The sequence below is a fragment of the Octopus bimaculoides genome, chromosome 23 (genome assembly GCF_046866305.1).
Source record: "Octopus bimaculoides isolate indiv1 chromosome 23, ASM4686630v1, whole genome shotgun sequence".
Taxonomy (NCBI): Eukaryota; Metazoa; Mollusca; class Cephalopoda; order Octopoda; family Octopodidae; genus Octopus; species Octopus bimaculoides.
In genome coordinates, this window is record NC_142950.1 from 21144274 (window position 1) to 21169559 (window position 25286).

General features: G+C 37.7%; 1 protein-coding gene across 1 annotated transcript in view; it reads left to right on the forward strand.

Annotated features, from left to right (window-relative positions):
- Positions 1 to 25286, forward strand: part of LOC106884220 (uncharacterized) — a 122545-nt gene that overhangs the window by 24546 nt on the left and 72713 nt on the right. The window contains exons 6-11 of the mRNA XM_089340306.1: positions 669 to 835; positions 1965 to 2087; positions 9309 to 9411; positions 19515 to 19699; positions 20506 to 20610; positions 23464 to 23559. Of these exons, the coding sequence (XP_089196432.1) occupies positions 669 to 835; positions 1965 to 2087; positions 9309 to 9411; positions 19515 to 19699; positions 20506 to 20610; positions 23464 to 23559 (779 nt within the window). The remainder of the gene's footprint in view (positions 1 to 668; positions 836 to 1964; positions 2088 to 9308; positions 9412 to 19514; positions 19700 to 20505; positions 20611 to 23463; positions 23560 to 25286) is intronic.

Here is a 25286-nt window from a genome sequence, read left to right on the forward strand (position 1 = left end):
TCACAGAGATGTGAGTTCAAGTCTCATGGCTGGCCAGTAACGTATTTTTCTGCAATAAATGGATAATTTATCCTGATCATGCTATTTATAGCATTATCACGCGTTTGAGAAATAAATTTATTTCTGTATCTTACAATACATCTCAACGCTTCTAAAAAAGAACAAACTTTGTTTGTTTACTTTCATTGTAAAATGGAATTTATGCAGCTGAGGATTGCTCTGCATTTAAATTGATGTAATGCTTGCATTGTTCAATTAAATGGAGTTGCTTGAAACGATCGTACTGCATTACCTCTGGATATACTTGTTGCTTATTTTGATTTTAATCACCTTATTTTGAAGTTGTATGGATAATACCGTACTAAATTCTGGTGCCTCAACTTAAGTACCATATTCATCTGAATCTATCTATCTATCTATCTATCTATATATATATATATATATATATATATACATGGTGGGTTTCTTTCAGTTTCCGTCTACCAAATCCACTCACAAACTCACAAGGCATTCATCAACCCAAGACTATAGTAGAAGACATTTGCCCAAAGTGCCACACTGTGGGACTGAACATGGAACCATGGGGTTGGGAAGCAAACTTCTTACCACTCAGCCATGCTTGTGCTTCTTATATTTATATATATATATATTTATTATTTTATTTCCAGGAGACCACTGGACAACGGAGAATGATAACACAATGCCTGTGCCTCTCCGAATAGAATTCTGTGGGAAGGTGAAATCTTCTGGTAAACCGTTTTGCCATTATTTTGATTATTTTTATTTCAACTTCGTCCAAGTCTTCTCCTTCAAAGAACGAGAGAACGTTTTTGAGGTAATACCAACATTTCATCAAATTATTTAATAGTTGTCATTTAGCCTTAGAGTCATTGTTGATAAAAACTGTTGCAGCTTTGACCATCCTCTTCTCTTAGAGATGTGCCAGGTGACATTATCTAATGGAAGGCTGATGTGGTGTGATTGCAATGATTTGAGGGAGATTCCAGTGGCTATTTCTAGAGGAAGAGGTGTTGTTTTGTTGTTGTTAGTGGTTGTGTGGCAGTGACGATGGTGGTAGCAGTGGCAGCAATGGTAGTGGCAGTGGTGGTGGTGGGGGCAATGGTGGTGGTGGCGGCAGTGGTGTTAGTGGTGGTGGTGGTGGTGGTGGTGGTGGTGGAAGTGGCAGTGGCAGTGATAGTGGTGGTGGTGGAGGGGGGAGGTTGTGGTGGTAATATGTAGTAGTAGTGGTTGTGGCAAAGGTAGTGATGTTAGTGGTGATGGTGGGGGTGATTATGGTAGTGTTAGTGGTGGTAGTGGTGATGGTAGTGAAGGTGGCAATTGAGGTAGTGATGGTAGTGGTGATGGTAGAGACTGTAATGTTGGTTGTAGCAGTGGTGGTGGTGTGAGTGGATCTGGTAGATAGAAACTGAAAGAAGCCCGTTGTAAATGTGAGCGTATATATGTGTGTGTGTGTGTGTTATTTCTTTACTACCCACAAGGGGCTACACACAGAGGGGACAAACAAAGACAGACAGACGGATTAAGTCGATTATATCGACCCCAGTGCGTAACTGGTACTTATTTAATCGACCCCGAAAGGATGAAAGGCAAAGTCGACCTCGGCGGAATTTGAACTCAGAACGTAATGGCAGACGAAATGTGTGTGTGTGTGTGTGTGTGTGTGTGTGTGTGTGTCCCCTTGTTCTAACATCAAGGGATCATAATAAACATGTATCTCTGTCATACAAGTGGAGTCTCTTTGTTTCCAGTTTTCCTTGCAAACATGCCTGACCATGAAGAAATGTTACCTTGGCAACAACCATAGTAGACCTGCCTTAATTGAAATTATGCTATATTTATCCAAATCAACAAGAATGAAATGAACTCATGTATTTTAGGTTTTTTTTCATGCTTTTCCTCTCATCTGCTCTTCTTTTTTCTTTATGTCTTCTCTTACCAAAAAGATCCCACCTGGAGTCTACTGCGCTGGAAGAAAACACCAGTCTCCAATACCACAGTTGCCTCTCAACTATTTTGTTACTATAGAGTTTGTTGACCCAACTGAAACTTCAGTAAAGATCTCCAAGGTAACTGAGTTACACATATATATAAATACATACACTCATACATAAATACATGCACTCATACACACATACATATATTCATATATATATATATATATATATATATATATATATATATATATATATATAATATAATATAAATAAAGTTAGATAAGGCCAGTCTAAGGGATTAACCTGGGTTTCATGTTCCATGAAGCACTTAGCTTTGCAGCATATCATCAGATTCCAAAACCTGTTGGCTTAAAGCCTCTCTAGAACATGGAGGAGGAAAAGATCTTGTTGTTCAATATTAACAACAGAGGATTGTCTCCCTTCCAGTAGCAAGGTCCTTTCCTCCTCCATATTCTAGAGAGGCGACTTGCTAGAGAGGCCTTAAGCCAACACGCTTTGGGATCTGATGATATACTCCAAAGCTAAGGGCTTTATGGACGTGAAACCCAGGGTAATCCCATAAACCAGCCTCATCTAACTTTATTTATATTATATACTGCTCTATAACTTAGAGTGTGCTTCTTTTTCAGATTTACGCTTTACCTATGATCGATATATATATTTTGAATCCCTTTTTCTTATTCATTTTCCTATGTGTATGTGTGTATATATATATATATATATATATATATATATATATATATATATATATATATATATATATATATATACTAGGGACATGCCGTATAGGTAGGCAAAGTAGGCAGTACCTACCTTGAATAAAATAGATCAATAGCAACATTTTCCTTTCATGGCAAAATATGCACCTAATTCAATAAAATGATGAAGGTTACTGTGATTACAATGTATAAAATGCAAAATATTTCATTTTTTTATAGATAAGGTAGGCATAATTCGTCCCTGCTTTTCAATCTCAATATTTAAGCTACATAAAACTGCTGTAGTACACATGCTGTGTACATTCCTACAACAACGTTTTTTTTATGTGCTATAAAGGCAGAAGTAAATCTGCCTACATCTCAGTTGCATGCCTGTGTTTCGCTTATTTTTTGCATGTTTTACTGCATAAAGGTCACCAACTGCCTACCCTGAGTAACTGCTGATGGCACATGCTTGTGGGTCGTTGATGACCTCTTTTTAGCATATTGGATGTCCACCTAGTGGTCATCCCTTCTTATACACATGTAATACAATTTTTCTGAATTATCAGATTTTTATATGCTAGACCACTGGTTTTAAATTGAAATTAATGTTCAGTTTATCACCCTCAGTATATATATATATGTATATATATATATATATATATATATATATAAATTTAAGGAATGGAGTGAATGTATGTTATAACTGCATACTTTATTCCGACATATGTTTCGAAGAATTACAAATTATGCGATCCATAGGAATCGTCGATGTTAAAAATGTAAACTTCTCCTCAGGGAAATGTATGGGAACCATTTTAAACTTAAGACATTATGACCAAGTATGAGAACTATAGTTGGATAAGGTTATAACGTAATTCATTTGAAAAAACCGTTAAAGATGTGGACGCTACCAGATAGTACGTTGGACAAGAAAGGAAGAGAAAAAAAAAAAAGAGAGAGAGAGAGAGAGAGAGAGAGAAAAGGAAAATTCAGAGTGTAGATTTGGGAGTAGATGTGATGATATAAATCCAAAAAAAAAAATTTTTTTGGAGAAGAATGTTATGTAATAAAAAGGCATTATAAATGGGGTTAATACTGTGTTTCTATGAAAATATTGAGATGGATGTATATAAACACTTATACTTATGTGTATGCGCATATATATATATACAAACAGACCCACATTTACTCCAATAAGTTCATATATGCATATTTATATACACACCCACGTCAAAACTCACACTCACATATACATACGAACACACACACATATACATATATATATATATCTCCATATATCAATACATACACATACTCATATACATATGTATATATATATATATACACACACATATATATATACATATACACATATACATATACACATATACACACACATATACACACAAGGGCGGCGAGCTGGCAGAAACGTTAGCACGCCGGGCGAAATGCTTAGCAGTATTTCGTCTGCCGCTACGTTCTGAGTTCAAATTCCGCCGAGGTCGACTTTGCCTTTCATCCTTTCGGGGTCGATTAAATAAGTACCAGTTACACACTGGGGTCAATATAATCGACTTAATCCGTTTGTCTGTCTTTGATTGTCCCCTCTGTGTGTAGCCCCTTGTGGGTAGTAAAGAAATAATACATATACACACATACACATATATCCACATCGATACCCATATATACATAAATACAAACATACATACACATACACATACACATATATATATGCATCTACGCTTATAAAGATACATATACACACACATATATATATATACATACATATATACAAATACATATATATATATATATATATATATATATATACACACACACACACATATACACATATATATACACAAATACACACACACATACATATACATGCATACATACATGTACATACACACATACATACATATACATACATATATACATACATATACATATATATATATATATTTGAAAATTTAAGGAATGGAGAAAACGCATGTTATAATTGCATACTTTATTCCTACATATGTTTCAAAGGATTACAACCTATGTGATCCATAGGGATCTGTGATATTAAAATTGTAACCTTCTCTTCAGGGAATGCATGGGAATCGATCCCTATGGATCACACAGGTTGTAATCCTTTGAAACATATGTAGGAATAAAGTATGCAATTATAACATGCATTTTCTCCATTCCTTAAATTTTTAAATATACTCAAATACCCAAAATTTCAAGGAGTTTCTGCCTCACAAACAGGAATTACACCACAGTTATTTTGTGATCTTTGCTACCCTGGTTTCTATTAACCCATTTATTCTATCCGAATTATTATTAATTAGGATAAAATAAATACATATAATTATATATAAGACTTTCCGTATTCCCGAGCGTCATACTAATAAATACTTTTGTTATTTACACCACCTGTCCTCGTCTGTTGTTATTATTTGTATATTCTCCCATATATATATATATATATATATATATATATATATATATATATGTAGATATATAGATCAGATTGGAGCCTGGTGCAGTCCACTGGCTTGCCAGACCTCAGTCAAACCGTCCACCCCATGCCAGCATGGAAAGCGGACGTTAAATAATGATGATGATAATGATGGTGATGAAGGTGATGATGATGATGATAATCTTTTCTTTTATTCTTTTACTTGTTTCAGCCATATGACTGTGGCCATGCTGGAGCGCAGCCTTGAAAGGTTTTAGTTGAACAAATCAACCCCACCAGGACTCATTTTTTTTTAAAGCCTAGTACTTATTCTATCTGTTTCTTTTGCCAAACCACTAAGTTACTGGGATGCAAACACACCACACTGGTTGTCAAACGGTGACAAACACAGACGCAAAGACAAACATATGTAGATGTCGCCATCATCATCATCATCGTTTAACGTCCGTTTTCCATGCTGGCATGGGTTGGATTGCTTGACTGAGGTCTGGAGAGCCAGTGGCCGCACCAAGCTACAATCTGATCTGGCAATGTTTCTACCGCTGGATGCCCTTCCTAATGCTACTTTTTACAAGCCACCGGCACAAGAGTCAGTTAGGCGGGCTTGGAATCGATCATGTTCGGATAGTGCTTTTTACGTGCCACCGGCACAGGGGCCAGTCAGGGTGTATTGGCATTGGCCACGTTTGGATGGTACCTTTTACATGCCACTGGCATGGGAGCCAGTCAGGGGGTACTAGCATCAGACACATTTGGATGGTGCTTTTTACGTGCCACCGGCATGGGAGCCAGTCAGGGGGACTGGCATTGGCCACATTGAGATGGTGCTTTTTATGTATATATATATATATATATGTATATATATATATATATATATATATATATATATATATATATATATATATATATATATATATATATATATATATATATATATATATAATAATATAAATAATATATAAATATATGCATATATCCATACATATATGTACATACCTACATTTATATGTATACATACTTGCATATATGGGTACAGGACATAAAAAAAAACGCTAAATTCAATGAGAAATGAAAACAGAAAACAAACTTTTTTCGAACAGCGAAAAAACAGAGAAATGAGACATGCAACATAAAGAGTACACCCGTTCGTCAGTTGTTCCTGTTCCATCTACTCTGCATTTTGAAGGCAAGGACAATATACGACTGTGTTGGAACAGTCCTTCCCGTAAAGCAAATTAAATAAAATTTGGAATTTTTTGTGGAGGGTGAAAGTGTTAACAAGAACAGGACAGTGGGAACAAGACTGTAAAAACAAATGGCGAGGGCTGTTGAGCCAAAATTTATTAAATTATTGTTAAATATTATATATATATATATATATATATATATATATATATATATATATATATATATACATACACACATAAAGTAGGCGGTGGGGTTAGTTCACAGGTGATCTAAACAATTAAGTACACTAGGTAAGGGGTGTAACGGATTACTAGGGCTCCAAGATTGTAACTGAGAGGGTAGTAATGGAGCCAGTACAGATTTCCGATATAGCAGATATATATAATTGTGAAATTTTTTTTCCAATGATAATATTGTATATGACTTGAGATGTTTGCCTTGCCTTAACATTTGTTGTCCTCTTTAAAAATTATATATATATATATATATATATATATATATATATATGATATTTTACATTATATTTTGACATTTATAGGCATTTTTATGGACCACGTCCAATATTTGCGATTTTTCATTATTCACGGCTTTTTATTATTTGCAGGTGCTCTAGGAACGTAACCCCCGTGAATACCAGAGGCTACTGTATTTAGATACTGGTGGGTGGGGGAAGGGGTGCTGGAAAGTTCCTGGTTTTGGGGAAAAGAAAATACTGAAGGATCAGTTAATTATGATTCACACACTGATAGGATTTTTTATGCTTCTTGGATGATTTTTTTTCCTCCTGAATGTTAATGACCCAATCAATAACCTCCAAGGTAATTAGACCATAAAGATCATAAGCCAAATGAGTGCTTAAGATATCTAAATAAAGATTCAAATCATGAAAGAAGCATAATAAATTTGATGATTTGAATATAAAGCCTAGTGCTTATTCTATCTGTCTCTTTTGCCAAACCATTACATTATGGGAACGTAACCACACCAACACCAGTTGTCAAGCAGTGATTGGAGAACAAACATAGACACAAAGACACACACACGTAGATACCTATGTATATATACATATACATACATACATACACACACACACACACACACACACACACACACACACACACACATATATATATATATATATATATATATATATACACACGACAGGTTTCTTTCAGTTTCCATCTACCAAATCTACTCACAAGAATTTGGTCAGCCTGAGGCAAAAGTAGAAGACACTTACCCAAGGTGCCACAGTGGGACTGAACCCAGAATCATATGGCTGGGAAGCAAGCTTCTTACCATGCAGCCTCACCTGCACCTACATCACTAAAGCACCAGTATTGCTAGAAATAAGAGTCAAAAACAACTCATAGCCACATTAACGCATCATCTTATTTACTGACAAGGGAGGCAAGCTCTCTAAGCAACAAGCATAGCCAGATCACCAGTGATTTCACATTTACATTAATGTTCATCAGTGGCTCTTACCGGTGCCTTGGGTTAAACTCAACTCACCCTGTCAGCTTATAAGATCACTGTAGAAATCAAATGCTAGTTTTATAAATGGTAAAGGCAAAGATATATATGTCACTAGAGCAACTGAGAATGCTGTTCAGCACCAGTATTGCTAGAAATAAGAGTCAAAACTAACTCATGGCCACAATAACACACCATCTTATTTACTGACAAGAGAGGCAAGTACACAAAGCACTGGGCATAATTACCAGTGATTTTGCATTTACATTAATGCTCATCAGTGGCTCTCGCCTGTGCCTTGGGTTAAACTCATCTCACCTTGTCAGCTTATAAGATCACCATAGAAATCATAGGCTGATTTCATAAATGGTAAAGGTGTAAATTATAAATAATAAGGGTGGCTTGTTAGCAATTTTTCAAGTGAAAGGCAACAATTTACACCTTTGCCACTTTTGAAATCAGTGTATGATTTCTATGGTGATCTTATAAGCTGACAAGGTGAGTTTAGTTTAACCCAAAGGACCAGTGAGACCCACGGACAACCAATAATGTAAATGTGAAATCACTGGTGATCTGGCTAATTCCTGGTGCTAAGAGAGCTTGCCTCCCTTGTCAGTAAATAAGATGATGTGTTATTGTGGGTATGAGTTGTTTTTGACTCTTATTTCTAGCAATATTGGTGGTGAATAGTGCCCTCAGTTGCTTTAGTGATGCATATATTTTTGCTTTTCGGTTGAAAAACTGCTAAGAAGCCAACCTTATTATATATATATATATATATATATATATATATATATACATACATTCATATATATATATATATATATATATATATATATATATATATATATATATATATATATATATATATATATATATACATATATATATACATACATATATATATATATGTCGTTGCCAGTGCCGCTGGATTGGCTCCCGTGCAGGTGGCACGTAAAAAACACCTTTTTGAGCGTGGCCGTTACCAGTACCGTGTGACTGGCCCTCGTGCCGGTGACATGTAAAAGCACCCACTACACTCTCGGAGTGGTTGGCGTTAGGAAGGGCATCCAGCTGTAGAAACTCTGCCAGATCAGATTGGAGCCTGGTGCAGCCTTCTGGCTTGCCAGTCCTCAGTCAAATCGTCCAACCCATGCTAGCATGGAAAGCGGACGTTAAACGATGATGATATATACAAATGAAAATATGCATTGTAAATAAAGAATGACAGGGCAAAAAACATACAACATATACTGAGTCTACGACCAAATGGGAAACAGACAGAGAAGGTCCCTAATTCTTCATCAGTTGTCAACCAGATGGTATTACTCAGTTTCACACCTTCAATGATGGCTGAGAACTTCCCATGCTGGCGGTGCCTGCAAAAGTTGCGGAGAATATAGGGCCACACACCTTATTCTCAAAGTGTGTACATGTGTAGCCATGTGATATTGTGTAGAACTAAACACTAACAAGATGACTTTCTATCCTTAGTTATGGGTTGCTGACAGATTCCAAATGGTACGTCGGGATTTCCATCCTGTTTCTTATACTGATGCCAATCATCCAGTTACTGAAATCTATAATTACCGAACTGGTGAGCTTCCATTATTATTATTATTATTATTATTATTATTATTATTATTATTATTGAGTGAGAGAGCAGTGCATGCCATCAAAGTGACATGGGGGTAAAATATACGAAGCCCATTATACCCATCATGACTACCCGTCTGATAAGGGTACACCAGGTGCATGCATCACAACTATTTGTGCTCGAGATGGTGATCTTGTATCAAGATAAACAGCGCATGACCTTGCAGGTGGGGCCCAGTTAGAATTTTCTTCAGGTTGAGTAGCCCATCCTGCTCAAAAGGTCCTTGAATAAGGTTTGTTTAAGGATGTTGAGCAAAACACCAATGTTTCCAAAGGTGAATTATTCAAACCCCAAAGAATTCCTCTCAACACATGGCTATGATGCTCCCCCACTACTTCTGCTCATGAACAGAGATGCACATATTGTCAGCCACCAAGGGACATGCTCAACTGGTTAAGGTGAAACAACTGACAAGCAAATCTGTGGTATTGAGCAGAATATTTGATGTAACCCATCTTTTTATACCAAGACAAAACAATGTATATGATAACACTTCCAATCAATTAAGATCAGAAGCCATGAGAGCCACTGCCTAGTACTGCATCCGGGCATTATTATTATTATTATTATTATTATTATTATTGTTGTTGTTGTTGTTGTTGTTGTTGTTGTCGTCGTCGTCGTCATCGTCGTTGTTGTTGTCGTCATCGTCGTCGTCGTCATCATCATCATCATTATTATATGTTGGCTTTTGCTTTGTATTTGTACAAGTTGACTCCAAGTCTCACCCTGAGACTTCCAGAGACAACAAGTTAGAAGTTCAAGTTTGTGTTGTGACTAGGGTGCCTTACTTTTGATTTTGCACAAAGTATTGTTCTAGAGAATGTCTGTCAAAACATTAAATAAATTAGAAGTCTGTTTTACAATTAATTTGATTATAAGATGATGTATATTTAAAAGTATTTTGACACTGTTTACAGATTAAGATATTTTGGGGATTACATAGACAATATTTTATGTAAGATACTGCGGGACAACCTGTTGAAAGCCACCGACCAGATTTGTGGGTGGTGTAAGGTCCCCTCCCAACCCAGAGTAACGTGGTGGTGGAACAAGGAGGTAGACAGGGCTATTAGACAAAAGAAACAAGCTTGGAAGGACTGGAAGAACGGTGGTAGCAGGGAATTGTACCAATGTGCCAGAAGGGAGGCTAGGCGACAGGTTTATTTAGCCAGAGGGGAAGCAGATAAGGAAAGATTTGCCAATGTTCTGCGCCGTGAGGACCAAAGACTCGAGGTATTTCGTGTTGCAAGACAGTGTAGGAGAGAGAATAGTGATGTTGTAGGAGAGAAATGTGTTCGCATGGATGATGGTACGCTTGCATTAAATGAGGATGCAAAGAAAGAGGTCTGGAGATGCCACTACGATAGATTGCTTAATAAAGAGAATGAATGGGAGAAAGAGAGCCTGCCTTATGTCGACCCAATAGAGGGACCAGCTATCCGAGTTGATAGTACCAGGGTAGATAAAGCAATTAAGAGTATGAAGACCGGGAAAGCCCCCGGCCCATCAGGAATCACTGCAGAGATGCTCAAAATATCTGGCAGTGTTGGCTATAGCCTAGTCACCCGTATTACGAACCAGGTGATACACGAAGGAGTCATACCCTATGACTGGTGTAGCAGCATCATAGTCAACTGCTACAAAGGTAAAGGGGACGCTTTAGATACAAATAATTACAGAGGCATCAAGCTGTTAGATCAGGTTATGAAAGTTACAGAGAGGGTCATAGCCCAACTAATTAGGGAGCGAATCAATTTAGATGAGATGCAGTTTGGGTTCGTGCCAGGTAAAAGCACTACTGATGCCTTATTTCTAGTGAGACAGTTGCAAGAGAAATACCTAGCCAAGGATAGACCTCTGTACCTGGCTTTCGTTGACATGGAGAAAGCCTTTGACAGGGTCCCCCGATCCCTTATCTGGTGGTCAATGAGGAAACTTGGGATAGAAGAATGGCTAGTGAGAGCTGTGCAAGCCATGTACAGAGATGCGGCCAGTAAGGTGAGGGTTGGAAATGAGTACAGCAATGAATTCCGGGTAGAGGTAGGGGTCCACCAAGGTTCCGTCCTCAGCCCCCTATTATTTACCATAGTCCTCCAGGCAATCACAGAGGAGTTCAAGACAGGTTGCCCCTGGGAGCTCCTCTATGCTGATGACCTTGCCCTAATTGCGGAGTCACTATCAGAACTAGAGGAGAAGTTTCAGGTGTGGAAGCAAGGTCTAGAATTGAAGGGCCTTAGAGTCAACCTAGCTAAAACCAAAATCCTAATAAGTAGGAAGGTAGATAAAACACAAACCCCTTCAGGTAGATGGCCCTGCTCAGTATGTAGAAAAGGAGTAGGTAGTAACTCTATAAGATGTACCCGGTGCAAGCTATGGACACATAAGAGGTGCAGCAACATCAAAGGCAGGTTAACTAGCAAGTTAGTTTTTGTTTGTGGCAGATGTTCAGGTGCAATAAAGACTGCAAACAAACAGGAAACAACTTCTATCTCATTCCAGGGTGAAAAACTAGAGGTAGTCGATAGCTTCCGCTATCTGGGCGACCAAGTTAGTAGTGGGGGTGGGTGCGCTGAAAGTGTAGCTGCTAGAATAAGAATAGCCTGGGCAAAGTTTAGAGAGCTCTTACCCCTGCTGGCGACAAAGGGACTCTCACTCAGAGTAAAAGGCAGACTGTATGACGCATGCGTACGAACAACCATGCTACATGGCAGTGAAACATGGGCTGTAACTGCTGAGGACATACGTAAGCTCGCAAGGAATGAAGCCAGTATGCTCCGTTGGATGTGTAATGTCAATGTGAATACCCGTCAGAGTGTAAGTATCTTGAGAGAAAAGCTGAACATTAGAAGCATCAGTTGTGGCGTGCAAGAGAGACGATTGCGCTGGTATGGACATGTGGTGAGAATGGAGGAGGATAGCTGCATGAAAAAGTGCCACACCCTAACAGTTGAGGGAACCCGTGGAAGAGGTAGGCCCAGGAAGACCTGGGCTGAGGTGGTGAGGCAAGACCTTCGTACATTGGGCCTCACCGAGGCGATGACTACGGACCGAGACCTTTGGAAATGGGCTGTGCGTGAGAAGACCCGGCAAGCCAAGTAAGATCGTTGCCAGTGCCCCTGGACTGGTTCTTGTGCGGGTGGCACATGAGATGCACCATTTTGAGCGTGGCCGTTGCCAGTACCGCCTGACTGGCTCCTGTAGGATTTTCGAGCGAGATCGTTGCCAGTGCCCCTGGACTGGCTTGTGCGGGTGGCACATAAAAGACACCATTTCGAGCGTGGCCGTTTTCGTGCGGGTGACACGTAAAAGCACCCACTACACTCTCTGAGTGGTTGGCGTTAGGAAGGGCATCCAGCTGTAGAAACTCTGCCAAATCAGACTGGAGCCTGGTGTTGCCATCCGGTTTAACCAGTCCTCAGTCAAATCGTCCAACCCATGCTAGCATGGAAAGCGGACGTTAAACGATGATGATGATGATGATGATGATGATAGGGGCAGTACCCATGAGCGCTATTTTTTGAATTCCTTCTTTTTTGGATTTCCTGGTATCTGAGATAGGTAGCAATCAGCCCCTTTTGCTATCATTCCTAGGGCATCTTTGACAGCAGGTATTGTTTTAGCCTTGGTGTTCCACATTTTGTCAATTTCTATTTCAAAGTCTTTATATTTGCTCAGCTTTTGGTAGGTCTTCACAGATACATTTATGTCAACTAGGACAGCAATATTAACGAGGAAGCATCATTCTTGTCTGGAACTCTTCAATATAATGTCTGGCATATTTGCATCTACCTTTTTGTCAGTTTGAATGGTGAAGTTCCCAAGGAGTGAGATGTGAGCATTTTCAGGCATTGTAGGTAGTTTGTGTTCCACCAGTTTTTATCATGGGGAAGGTCCAGGTTTTTGCAAATTACTCAGTGAATATATGGTGCCACTCTATCATGCCTGTTGAGATACTTTGTTGGCACAAGAATGCTGCACATGGAGACAACATAATTGATGGTTTCAACCTGTTGTTTACATACATGACATGTTGGACTACTGTTGTTCATTAAGATGTTAGCCTGGTAGCTGGTAGCTTCTTTAAGATGTTGGCCTGGTAGGCATTGATCTTAGGCTGCTAAGATAAACCCTTCTGTTTCTGATTTTAAACCAGAAAACACTAGCCATTGATGGGTAAGGGCTTTGTCAACATCAACATTATTAACTCTCTTTGGGTATTCACCACTGAGAGTTTTTTCAGAAAGAATATCTATGGCAGCAGTTTTAGCAAGGGTTTTCATACGGATAGCTTTTTCTGTGCTTGTTTCCAGTACGTCTGATCCTGGAATTTATTGAATTTGGAATTCACTGAGATATTTCCTTGCCTAAGTATGTGGTTTTCTTGTCTTTATGCTTTAAGACAAGTTTTAGCATCCAGTCATCAGAGTTTTTTCAGGTAAGTGTTTAGACCAATTGTGGCAATCTTCATTGTCAATTCAAGTTGTAAGAATGTACGGCCACCCTCATTTCTTGACAAGTAAAGTCGTTCTACATCTGCCACAGTGTGGTGCATTTCATCCATTCATTATCATCATTATTATTGTCATCATCATCATCATCATCATCATCATCATCATCATCATCATCATCATCATCACCATCACCATCATCATCATTATTAAGGTGGCAAGCTAACAGAATCGTTGGTGAATTGGGTGAAATGCTTAGTGGTATTTCGTCCGTCTTCATGTTGAGTTCGAATTCTGCTGAGGTTGACTTTGCCTTTCATCCTTTCAGGGTTGACAAAGTGAGTACCAGTTGAGTACTGGAGTCAATGTAATTGACTATCTCTCTCCCCCAAATTTCAGGCCTTGTGCTTATAGTAGAAAGGATTATTATTATTATTATTAAAATTAAAAGAAGAGTGCCATTTGTTATCTTGTGAACAATATTTCGACATCTTGCGTGTCTTCCACTGGTTCAAAAAATAAATTTGTCAATCTACTTCATTTTGGTTAATATAGAAAGGATTGAGGTAACTCCTCCTGAAGATATAGAGTCAAAATCTTCAGGAGGAGTTACCTCAATCCTTTCTATATTAACCAAAATGAAGTAGATTGACAAATTTATTTTTTGAACCAGTGGAAGACACGCGAGATGTCGAAATATTGTTCACAAGATAACAAATGGCACTCTTCTTTTAATTTTGACTCTATATCTTCAGGAGGAGTTACCTCAATCCTTTCTATATTATTATTATTATTATTATTATTATTATTATTATTATTATTATTATTATTATCATCATCATTATTATTGTTGAGTGAGAGAACAGCACATGCCATCAAAGTGACACTGGGAGTACAAATATACGAAACCCAATATACCCATCATGACTAATTATCTAATAAGGGTACACCAGGCACATGCATCACAACCATATGTGCGCGACATGGTGATCTCATATCAAGATAAACTGTGCAAGGACCTTGCAGGTAAGGCCCACTTAGAATTTTCTTCAGGGTGAGTAGTCCATCCCACTCAAAATGTCCTTGAATAAAGTTTGTTTAAGGATGATGAATGAAAAGCCCATGTTTCCTGAGGTGAATTATTCAAACTCCAAAGTATCCCTCACAATACATGGCTATGATGCTTACCCACTACTTCTGCTGGTGATCAGAGATGCACAAATTGTCAGCCACTAAGAGACACTCAACTGGTTAAGGTCAAGCAACTGACAAGAGAATCTGTGGTATTGAACAGAATATTTGCTGCAGCCCGTCTTTTACACCAAAGCAAAACATGTACATGTTAACACTTCCAATCTGTTAAGATCAGGGCATTTATTATTATTATTATTATTATTATTATTATTATTATTATTATTATTATTATTATTATCATTATTATTCAGTAGTTTTATTTTTATAATGTGCTTTCACTTCACTACCGAGTGCAGCTCTGTGTGCCTTGGGTATGTGCTGTGGGTTCCTCTTATGGTTACTGTATTGAAAGTGTTTTGTGTAGGATGTGTGCAGTGCCCAGTAGTGCAATTTTCTGTATGTTATATATATTTGTAAGTCCTGGTGTTTTTGTTATGTATTTGTCTGAATATTTTTTTATTATACCTAAGGCACCTACTATGATAGGAATTGTTTCTGTTTTTAGATTCCACATTCGAGTTACCTCTATTTCCAGGTCTTTGTATTTTGAAAGTTTCTCCATTTCTTTTAGGGAAACGCTGTCATCTGCTGGTGTTGATACATCAATTAGAAAGCATTTTTTTCCTTCATGATCTTTGACAACTATATCTGGTCTATTGGCCTTAATTTCTCTATCTGTGTGTATTGGCATATCTCAGAGTATGGTTGCTTTCTCGTTTTCTGTGACCTTTTCTGGCGTGTGTTTATACCGTTTTTTTTTTGTTGTTATTCCATAGTGTTGGCATAGCTTCCAGTGTATATAGGTCCCAGCTCTGTCGTGTCTGTGAATATATTCCTTCTTAGCCAGGACTGGGCAGCCCGAGATAATATGATTTATTGTTTCTTGTCCATCGCCACATATTCTACAGTTACTTGTTATGTTTCTTTTCATTATATGTTTTTGGTAATTTCTGGTGGGGAGGCCTTGGTCTTGTGCAGCAATTAAAAATCCTTTAGTCTCTGCTTTGAGTCCTGAGCTTCTCAACCATTGCTGGGATTTTTCTCAGTCTATTTCTTTTGCATTTAGTTTAGCCCAGCATTTACCATGTAGGGGCTTTTCTTGCCATCGTTTTATCATGGTCCGTTACTGTTCTAGTTTTAGTTTGGATTTTATTTGTTTTATAGCTTTTGTTGTTTCTTCTTCTTCTTCTTCTTCTTCTTCTTCTTCTTCTTCTTCTTCTTCTTCTTCTTCTTCTTCTTCTTCTTCTTCTTCTTCTTCTTCTTCTTTTTCTTCGTATTTGCTAGGTAGTATGATTTCTTGTTTGTATTTGTCAGCTTCCTTAAATACTGAAAACAGTTTTTTGTTTTGCTTGTGTTTTGTGGCTATTTGTATTAGTTTTCCTTCTGGAGTAGGTATTTTTGCAGTTCTATGGTGGTTATTTTATAATAGTTTTCCAGCTGTATAAGACCCCTGCCACCTTCTGTGCATTGTATATATATAGCCTTTCTATGTCAGATTTTAGGTGGTGCATCCTATATCCTGTCATTATTTTTCTTGTTTTCCTGTCTATTTTAGATAGTTCGTTTAGTGTTCAGTTAAGGATATTGTAGCTGTAACTTATAACTGGGACAGCTAAAGTGTTAATACCTATTATCTTGTTTTTAGCATTGAGCTCTGTTTTTAGTATTGATCAAACTCGTCTATAGTACTCTTTCTTTATTTTTTCTTTCATTTGTGTGCGTTGTATCCTATCTAGTTCATTGACTCCTAAATATTTGTATGGCTGGTTTTCGTCTAGTTCTCTTATTTCCTTGGCTTTATCTAGTGTGATGTTGCTACTTTTTATTATTATTATTATTATCATTATTATTATTATTATTATTATTATTATTATTATTATTATTATTATTATTATTATTATTATTATTATTCAGTAGTTTTATTTTTATAACGTGCTTTCACTTCACTACTGAGTGCAGCTCTGTGTGCCTTGGGTATGTGCTGTGGTTTGCTGTGATGCTCTTATGGTTACTGTATTGAAAGTGTTTTGTGTAGGATGTGTGCAGTGCCCAGTAGTGCAATTTTCTGTATGTTATATATATTTGTAAGTCCTGGTGTTTTTGTTATGTATTTGTCTGAATATTTTTTTTATTATACCTAAGGCGCCTATTATGATAGGAATTGTTTCTGTTTTTAGATTTCACATTCGAGTTACCTCTATTTCCAGGTCTTTGTATTTTGAAAGTTTCTCCATTTCTTTTAGAGAAACATAGTCATCTGTTGGTATTGATACATTAATTAGAAAGCATTTTTTTTCTTCATGATCTTTGACAACTATATCTGGTCTATTGGCCTTAATTTCTCTATCTGTGTGTATTGGCATATCCCAGAGTATGGTTGCTTTCTCGTTTTCTATGACCTTTTCTGGCATGTGCCTATACCATCTTTTTTCTCTTGTTATTCCATAGTGTTGGCATAGCTTCCAGTGTGTGTAGGTCCCAGCTCTGTCGTGTCTGTGAATATATTATTATTATTATTATTATTATTATTATTATTATTATTATTATTATTAGATGTTGGCTTTTGCTTTGTATTTGTACAAGTTGACTCCAAGTCTCACCCTGAGACTTCCAGAGACAACAAGTTAGAAGTTCAAGTTTGTGTTGTGACTAGGGTGCCTTGGTGTTCCACATTTTGTCAATTTCTATTTCAAAGTCTTTATATTTGCTCAGCTTTTGGTAGGTCTTCACAGATACATTTATGTCAACTAGGACAGCAATATTAACGAGGAAGCATCATTCTTGTCTGGAACTCTTCAATATAATGTCTGGCATATTTGCATCTACCTTTTTGTCAGTTTGAATGGTGAAGTTCCCAAGGAGTGAGATGTGAGCATTTTCAGGCATTGTAGGTAGTTTGTGTTCCACCAGTTTTTATCATGGGGAAGGTCCAGGTTTTTGCAAATTACTCAGTGAATATATGGTGCCACTCTATCATGCCTGTTGAGATACTTTGTTGGCACGAGAATGCTGCACATGGAGACACATAGAGAATATCTGTCAAAACATTAACTAAATTAGAAGTCTGTTTTACAATTAATTTGATTATAAGATGATGTATATTTAAAAGTATTTTGACACTGTTTACAGATTAAGATATTTTGGGGATTACATAGACAATATTTTATGTAAGATAGGGGCAGTACCCATGAGCGCTATTTTTTGAATTCCTTCTTTTTTGGATTTCCTGGTATCTGAGATAGGTAGCAATCAACCCCTTTTGCTATCATTCCTAGGGCAGCTATGACAACAGGTATTGTTTTAGCCTTGGTGTTCCACATTTTGCCAATTTCTATTTCAAGAACATTTGTGTCAATTAGGACATTCATATTAATGAGGAGACATGATTATTGTCAGAAATCCTTCAATATAATGTCTGCACTATTTATTATTATTGTTATTTTATTATTATTGTTATTTTATCATCTTGATGGTGTTGAGATTACTAAAATAAAGTACCAATATTGGGTTGATGGTAGTGTCTAAATCCATACACTCGAAATTGCTGGCCTTGTGCCTAAAATCAGAAACTCTTCTTCTTCTTCTTCTTCTTCTTCTCCTCCTCCTCCTCCTCCTCCTCCTGGTGTTGGGCTAATGTGGGCTGATGTGATATGCATAGTAGTTAGGGACATAAACAATTTATCCAACAACTCCATTATTTGACTAGCTTATGATAGTGTTGTTATTGTTGTTGAGGCAGCAAGCTGGTAGACTCCTTAGGATACTGGACAAAATGCTCAGCTGCACTTCATCCATTTTTAGATTTTGAGTTCAAATTCTGCTGTGGTCCACTTTGGCTTTCATCCTTTCGGAGGTTGATGAAATAAGAACCAGTTGAGCCCTGGGGTTGATATAATTGACTTGCCCCACCCCCAAACTTGCTGTTGTCCTCATGTTAAAATTTGAAATCATCATCATCATCATCATCATCATCACCATCATCATCATCATCACCATCATCATCATCATCATCACCATCATCATCATCATCATCATCATCATCATCATCATCATCATCATCATCATCATCATCATCATCATCATCATCATCATCATTAAGGCAGTGGGCTGACAATTGTTAGACTGCTATGCAAAATGCTTAGCTGCATTTTGTCTGTCATTAAGTTCTGAGTTCAAGTTCTGCCGAGGTCCACTTTGCCTTTCATTCTTTTGGAGTTGATAAAATTAGTACCAGTTGAACACTGGGGTCGATGTAATCGGCTTAGCCCCTCCCCTGAAATTGCTGGCCTTCTGCCAAAATTTGAAATTGTTATTGTTATTTTTGTTGTTGTTTACCAAAGTTCTGAAGTCTTTGATATTCTTCCTTTCTGTGTGGATTGTCCATTATTAAACCCCCAGGTACGGTGTACACCAGGGACAACCTCCTGTTAAACTGTTCCTACAATAAACTCAAAAACGCTGACACCAACGAGGCCGACATCTTGCAGCACATTCTGGATGTGATGAATGGCAAGGCTACTGGCATGGTGGACACTTTGAAGATGCTCCAGCTGGACAGTGATAACACTTTTTATAATGGACAAGTATGTTGTTTCATTTCTTCTTTCCTACCACTTCCCAAATCCACTCCATCACCAACACCATCACGACCACAACCAATCCCCAACACAGATGAACACTTCATGTATTCAGCACAGTACATAGAAGATTGTTTATCCCTATATATCTATGTAAGAGGCAAACTTTTTAGAATTGCAAAATTTTTATGTGCTGGAGCAACATAAAAAGCACTCAGTCTGCTCTGCAAAGTGGTTGGCATCAGGAAGGGAAACCAGTTGTAGAGGTCATGCCAAAGCAGACAGTGGAACTTGGTACTGTCCTCTGGCTTACTAGGTCCTAACAAACCATCCAACCCATGCCACCACAGAAGACAGGTGTTGAATGTTGATGATGATGATGATAATGATGATGATTGTGCATGCGTGTATGTATGTGTACAAGTGTGAAGGCACATAGCTTAGTGGTTAGGATATTCGGCTCACGATCGTAAGGTTGTGAGTTCGATTCCTGGCGACGCGTTGTGTCCTTGGGCAAGACACTTTATTTCACGTTGCTCCAGTCCACTCAGCTGGCAAAAATGAGTAGTACCTGTATTTCGAAGGGCCGGCCTTGTCATGCTGAGTCTCCCTGAGAACTACATGAGGCTTCCTTCAGTTACAATCCAGAGAGAGTTTTATATCTCATTTGCATCATAATATATTACATACTTTCTGTTTTTTTCCTGGAAATCTTCCAGATAGGAATATCTTTGTCTGATCATTCAAATTGCTGATGGAAAAACTTGTACTAAATTATTTCCTTTTTATTTCATTTTACTCTTGTTTTCTAGCGTACTTTGAGAAAAGTGTTGTGTGATGTTTTTATATCGAAGAAGGCAATTCAAACAAAATCAGGAGCAATTAAAAATGTTACGTTTGAGTATTATTTCATGACAGTAAGTAGATTTAATAGTTTCTCTTCTTTTCTTTTTTTTTGCTGCTTTTGTGGATTCCCAACACCCTCTGTCATCATCCAATCCCATTATTATGAATTTGAATTGGGAACTTGAGTCATAGTGGATCTTTCATTTGCTGATTACACAACCATGGATGCCACTCCTATAGATGTGTTGCAGTTACTCTCTTGGTGATTCTGATCATTGATCTTCTGAGATTCTTCCCTTCAGCATCGATGTATGAAGCACTATTGGCTCAGTTGAGCTCTTCTGCTACCACTTCACAATCTGCCATGCTGCAGTTCCATGACTTCTCCCTAGCAGGGTGGCTGAATGGGTGCCATGCCTTACCAAAGAGCAGCCTGTAACTATGCTGGACATGGTCACCACTCTGTGAGGTATTTACAAAATACTCACTTCTTTAATTAACCACAACTGAGTTGTATCTCCCAATGCTATGCCAAAAGTCTTTGTCTCCCTTTAGCTTTGCTAGATCCTCAATTTGTGTTATGTGGCTCTATCAATAACATCAATGTAGCTGAGTGGTCTTCATCCTCCATTAGGGTGTTTAAGTTTCCAAAATATAACATCTGATATGGCTTGGTGTCTAGCATGATAACTGTCAGTATTAACAAAACATACTTCTAGACAGTTGCTTAGATAAATACTCAACAAAGCAGAAAGATAAATTTTATTCAACACGTAAATACTGAACAGTATATATAAAGGATAAAATCCTTTTAAGAGCGGAAAAATTTGCTGGCAAATTTTTCTGCTTTTAAAAGACTTTTATCCTTTATATATACTGTTCAGTATTTATGCGTTGAATAAAATTTATGTTTCTATTAGTTCTACAATACATTTCAATGCTTCAAAAACAAACGTGTGTTTGTTTACACATGACATACTCAACAAAGTGTTTTGTTTTGCAAGTTACTTGGTGAACTTGCCAGTGCTGGAGCAACATAAAAAGCACTCAGTAGTCTGCACTTCCAAGTGGTTGGCATCAGGAAGGGCATCCAGCTACAGAAATCATGCTCAAGCAGCAGACAAACTTACCATATTTGATGGCATAAAAGACACATAGATATATTTGACTCCCCACCTCCACTCATTTCAGTAGCACATATTGAAGAAAAGGAATTTTACATGCATTAGAGCATGCAATATTTAAAGTAATTTCAAACATAGGGCCTGAGAGTGTTTTCTGAGACATTTTTGTGGAAAAACAGTGCATCAAATATGGTACCTTGTATTGAACAATAATTGTAGAGATTTAATTGCTTGGTGAACACTGTAGAAGAGAAAGTAAGTTGCGTGATGATCCACTTGTCCAATTTGGTATTAGTTCCTGGGGTAAACTGGTTCATTTCTTTCTATTCATGTTTTTGATGTTTATTTGAAAGACAGGAATGACAACAATGCTCAATTAGTAGCTATCTTCTAAATTCATTTAGAAATGAGGAAAATCTATCTGATTGTCATTGCCAAAAGGGAAACTTACTTTGGTGCTGTTTATCATAGCAGTCTTTATCATTAGTAAGGTGAGCCAAATTTTGGTGACAGCAGGTATTAGATATAAAAGTACAGCCACTGCTGAGCATAAATATAAAGCTAGGAGGGGAGATAAGCCCACAGTCATGAGGGGAGATAAAGCACTACCAAACATGAACCCTCATCTACTATTGAAATGTAAATCTATATCTAGCATTGGCTATAAATGCAATTCTGGTCGACAGACACAATTGGACATAGGTAAATCCAAATCCACCTCTGGATATGAACCCACAATAGTTTCAGAATATATATCCACAGCCACTACTGGGCATGTGATTATGTTCACTACTCAACACATTTACTGAAGCCATTTGCTCCCTTTGGAGCATAAACCAGTGATGACTTATCTCTGCTTTTCTCTCATTGGAGCTGTCTTTTCCACTTCTTTGCAGTTGGATTCCCTTTCAGGTTTTATTGATTCACATTATATGTTTCCCTGAGAGAAGACCTACTTCTTTCAAGTCTTGGTGGTTTTGTATTTTCATCACTGCATCTGTAACTCTTTTTTGCTTTTTTCTCCAAGGAGTATTCCCTATGAACTGTTCAACATGAGAAGCTCTGTCAGGAGCTTGTGCTCCACTAGCATAAGTCTTAGGGTCACTGAAGCACACAATGTCCCATGCTGCAACAAGAACTGCATCCTGTAGTGAACAGCTACCACTGGATGCATTTATATCTACAGCCAGTGTTGGTCAGAAACCCATACCAGCTGGTGCACATAAATCTACATCAACAGGCACAGGCATGGGTGCATGGTAAGAAGCTTGCTTCCAAACCACATAGTCCTGGGTTCACTCCCACTGTATGGCAGCTTGGGCAAGTGTCTTCTACTATAGCCTCAGGCCAACCAAAGCCTTGTGAGTAAATTTGGCAGACAGAATCTGAAAGAAGTCTGTTGTATACACACACACACACACACACATATATATGTATGTGTGTGTGTGTGTGTGTCCACCATTGCTTGAGAACAGGTGTTGGTGTGTTTGTGGCTCCAATAGAATAAGTACTAGACTTAAAAAGAAGTCCTGGGGTTGAATTGCATGACTAAAGCCTTCAAGGCAGTGCCCCAGCATGGCCTTTGTTTAATGACTGAAACAAGTAAAAGACAAAAGGTAAAAGATCCACAATCAAACATGAATCGATTTATACGTGTCCACTATTGGACATGTAAACACAGTCACTAATGGACTTACATCCACTATCAATATGCTGAATAAAACCATTCAAAGATCCATACTTGAAGATCTTATTTATTTATTTATTTATTTATTTATTCTTCTGTTTATTTGTTTGTAGAATGACTGGCACTTGATTCCTGATAGGGGTGGGCTTGAAAATATCATCACACAAATTCCAATGATGCTGGAGATTTCCTACATCGATAATGTAAAGGTGAGTCGTCAGTATGTGAGAGTTGAGAGGAGACAAGCTGGAGAGGATAAAGCTAGAGAGAAGCTAATGTTAATGAGTGTTTGTGTGTGCACGTATGTGTGTGAGTGTGTGTGTGTGTGTGTGTGTGTGTGTGTGTGTGAGAGAGAGAGAGAGAGAGAGAAAGAGATATCAAAGTAAATAATCTTTTTGAGAACATAACGATTTATAGTGTTGTATCTAACTCCAACTTAACCCCACCAAATGAAAACAGCATTGGAAAGTGTTGTGGTTCACATCCTCCTTCTCCCTAAGCATAGAATTGTGTGCATGCAAGATCTTCCTTAGTTTAGAAGATAAACACTTTCCTTGTATGAACAGCATCTATAAAATATTTAAAAGATACACTTTAAGAGTTTCTTTAAGCTGTGTACTCAGTATAAAGAAAACATTAGCTGGTAGGCCCACACTATATGTTCCTTAACGGCCACTGCGACACAGATACAGTCATATATGAGGATGGGGGGTTGGGGAAGTAAAATGTGCAGAAATATGTGGGTGTGGCAGAATATACTTTCAGAATCAAATTTAACAACCATAGGTACTCCTTTAATATCCAGAAGAGACACAATGTCAAAACCTTGACTAGGTATGTAAGATCATTGAAAGAAAGTGCCATGGATTACAAAATCAAGTGGAGAGTTCAGAAGTGCAAGCCTAACTTCAACAGTAACAGAAAGTGCAGGCTAAGTTTAGCCAAGAAACCCAGACACCTACCTAAACTGCAAGAGTGAACTTCTAAGTTCTTGCCTATGTAAAAACAAAAAACAAAAACAAAAAACGTGATTGCTTACCTTGGGCTCTACCATAATTATAAATGCTAGAGATTCCACCTTAAGCCCTTCCACTCTCATAGCCTGAGAATCCAGTAAAGCTTTAATCACTTCAACCCACTTTTACTGGCAATCACACTCACTCTTTTAATTGCCTCCTGTGACTTTGTTTTGTTTTTCTCACATTACTCACAAACCAATTTTGCTACTTTCTCACCTCCCATAATAGAGATCAGTTGCTAATTTTTCTATACCAGTCAACTCTGAGTGCAATTATTGGGTAATCATCTGATTACCTAATATCCTTTGTGAAATAGATTGGTAAGATTGGCTGAAAAGGATCTATAATAGTGTATATTTTGATTGATATACCCACTCTATTGACAAATATACAAGTGCTTATTATATACATACATACATACATGCATACATACATGCATACATACATGCATACATACATACATACATACATACATACATACATATATGCATACATACATACATATATAAAATCGAAATAAGCAACAGGATATTGAGAGGTGATGCAGTACAACCATTTCAAACCCAACAATCCAGAGGCATCGTACATTCTACCTTTCACTCTGAGTGAGAGGCCCTTTGTCACCAGCAGGGGTAGAAGCTGTCTGAACTTTGCCCAGGCAGTTCTTATTCTAGTGGTAATACTCTCTGAGCATCCATCCCCACTACAGACTTGGTCACCTAGGTAGCAGAAGCTGTCAACTACTTCTAGTTTCTACCCCTGGCATGTGATGGAATCTTTTTTCTGAGCATCTGTGGTGTTTATTGCCCCGGTGCATTTGCTGCACACGAAAGCTATCTTCCCGGTTAACCTTCCTTTGATGTTGCTGCACCTGTTATGTAGCCATAGTTTACACTGGTCACATTGTATGGAGTTTC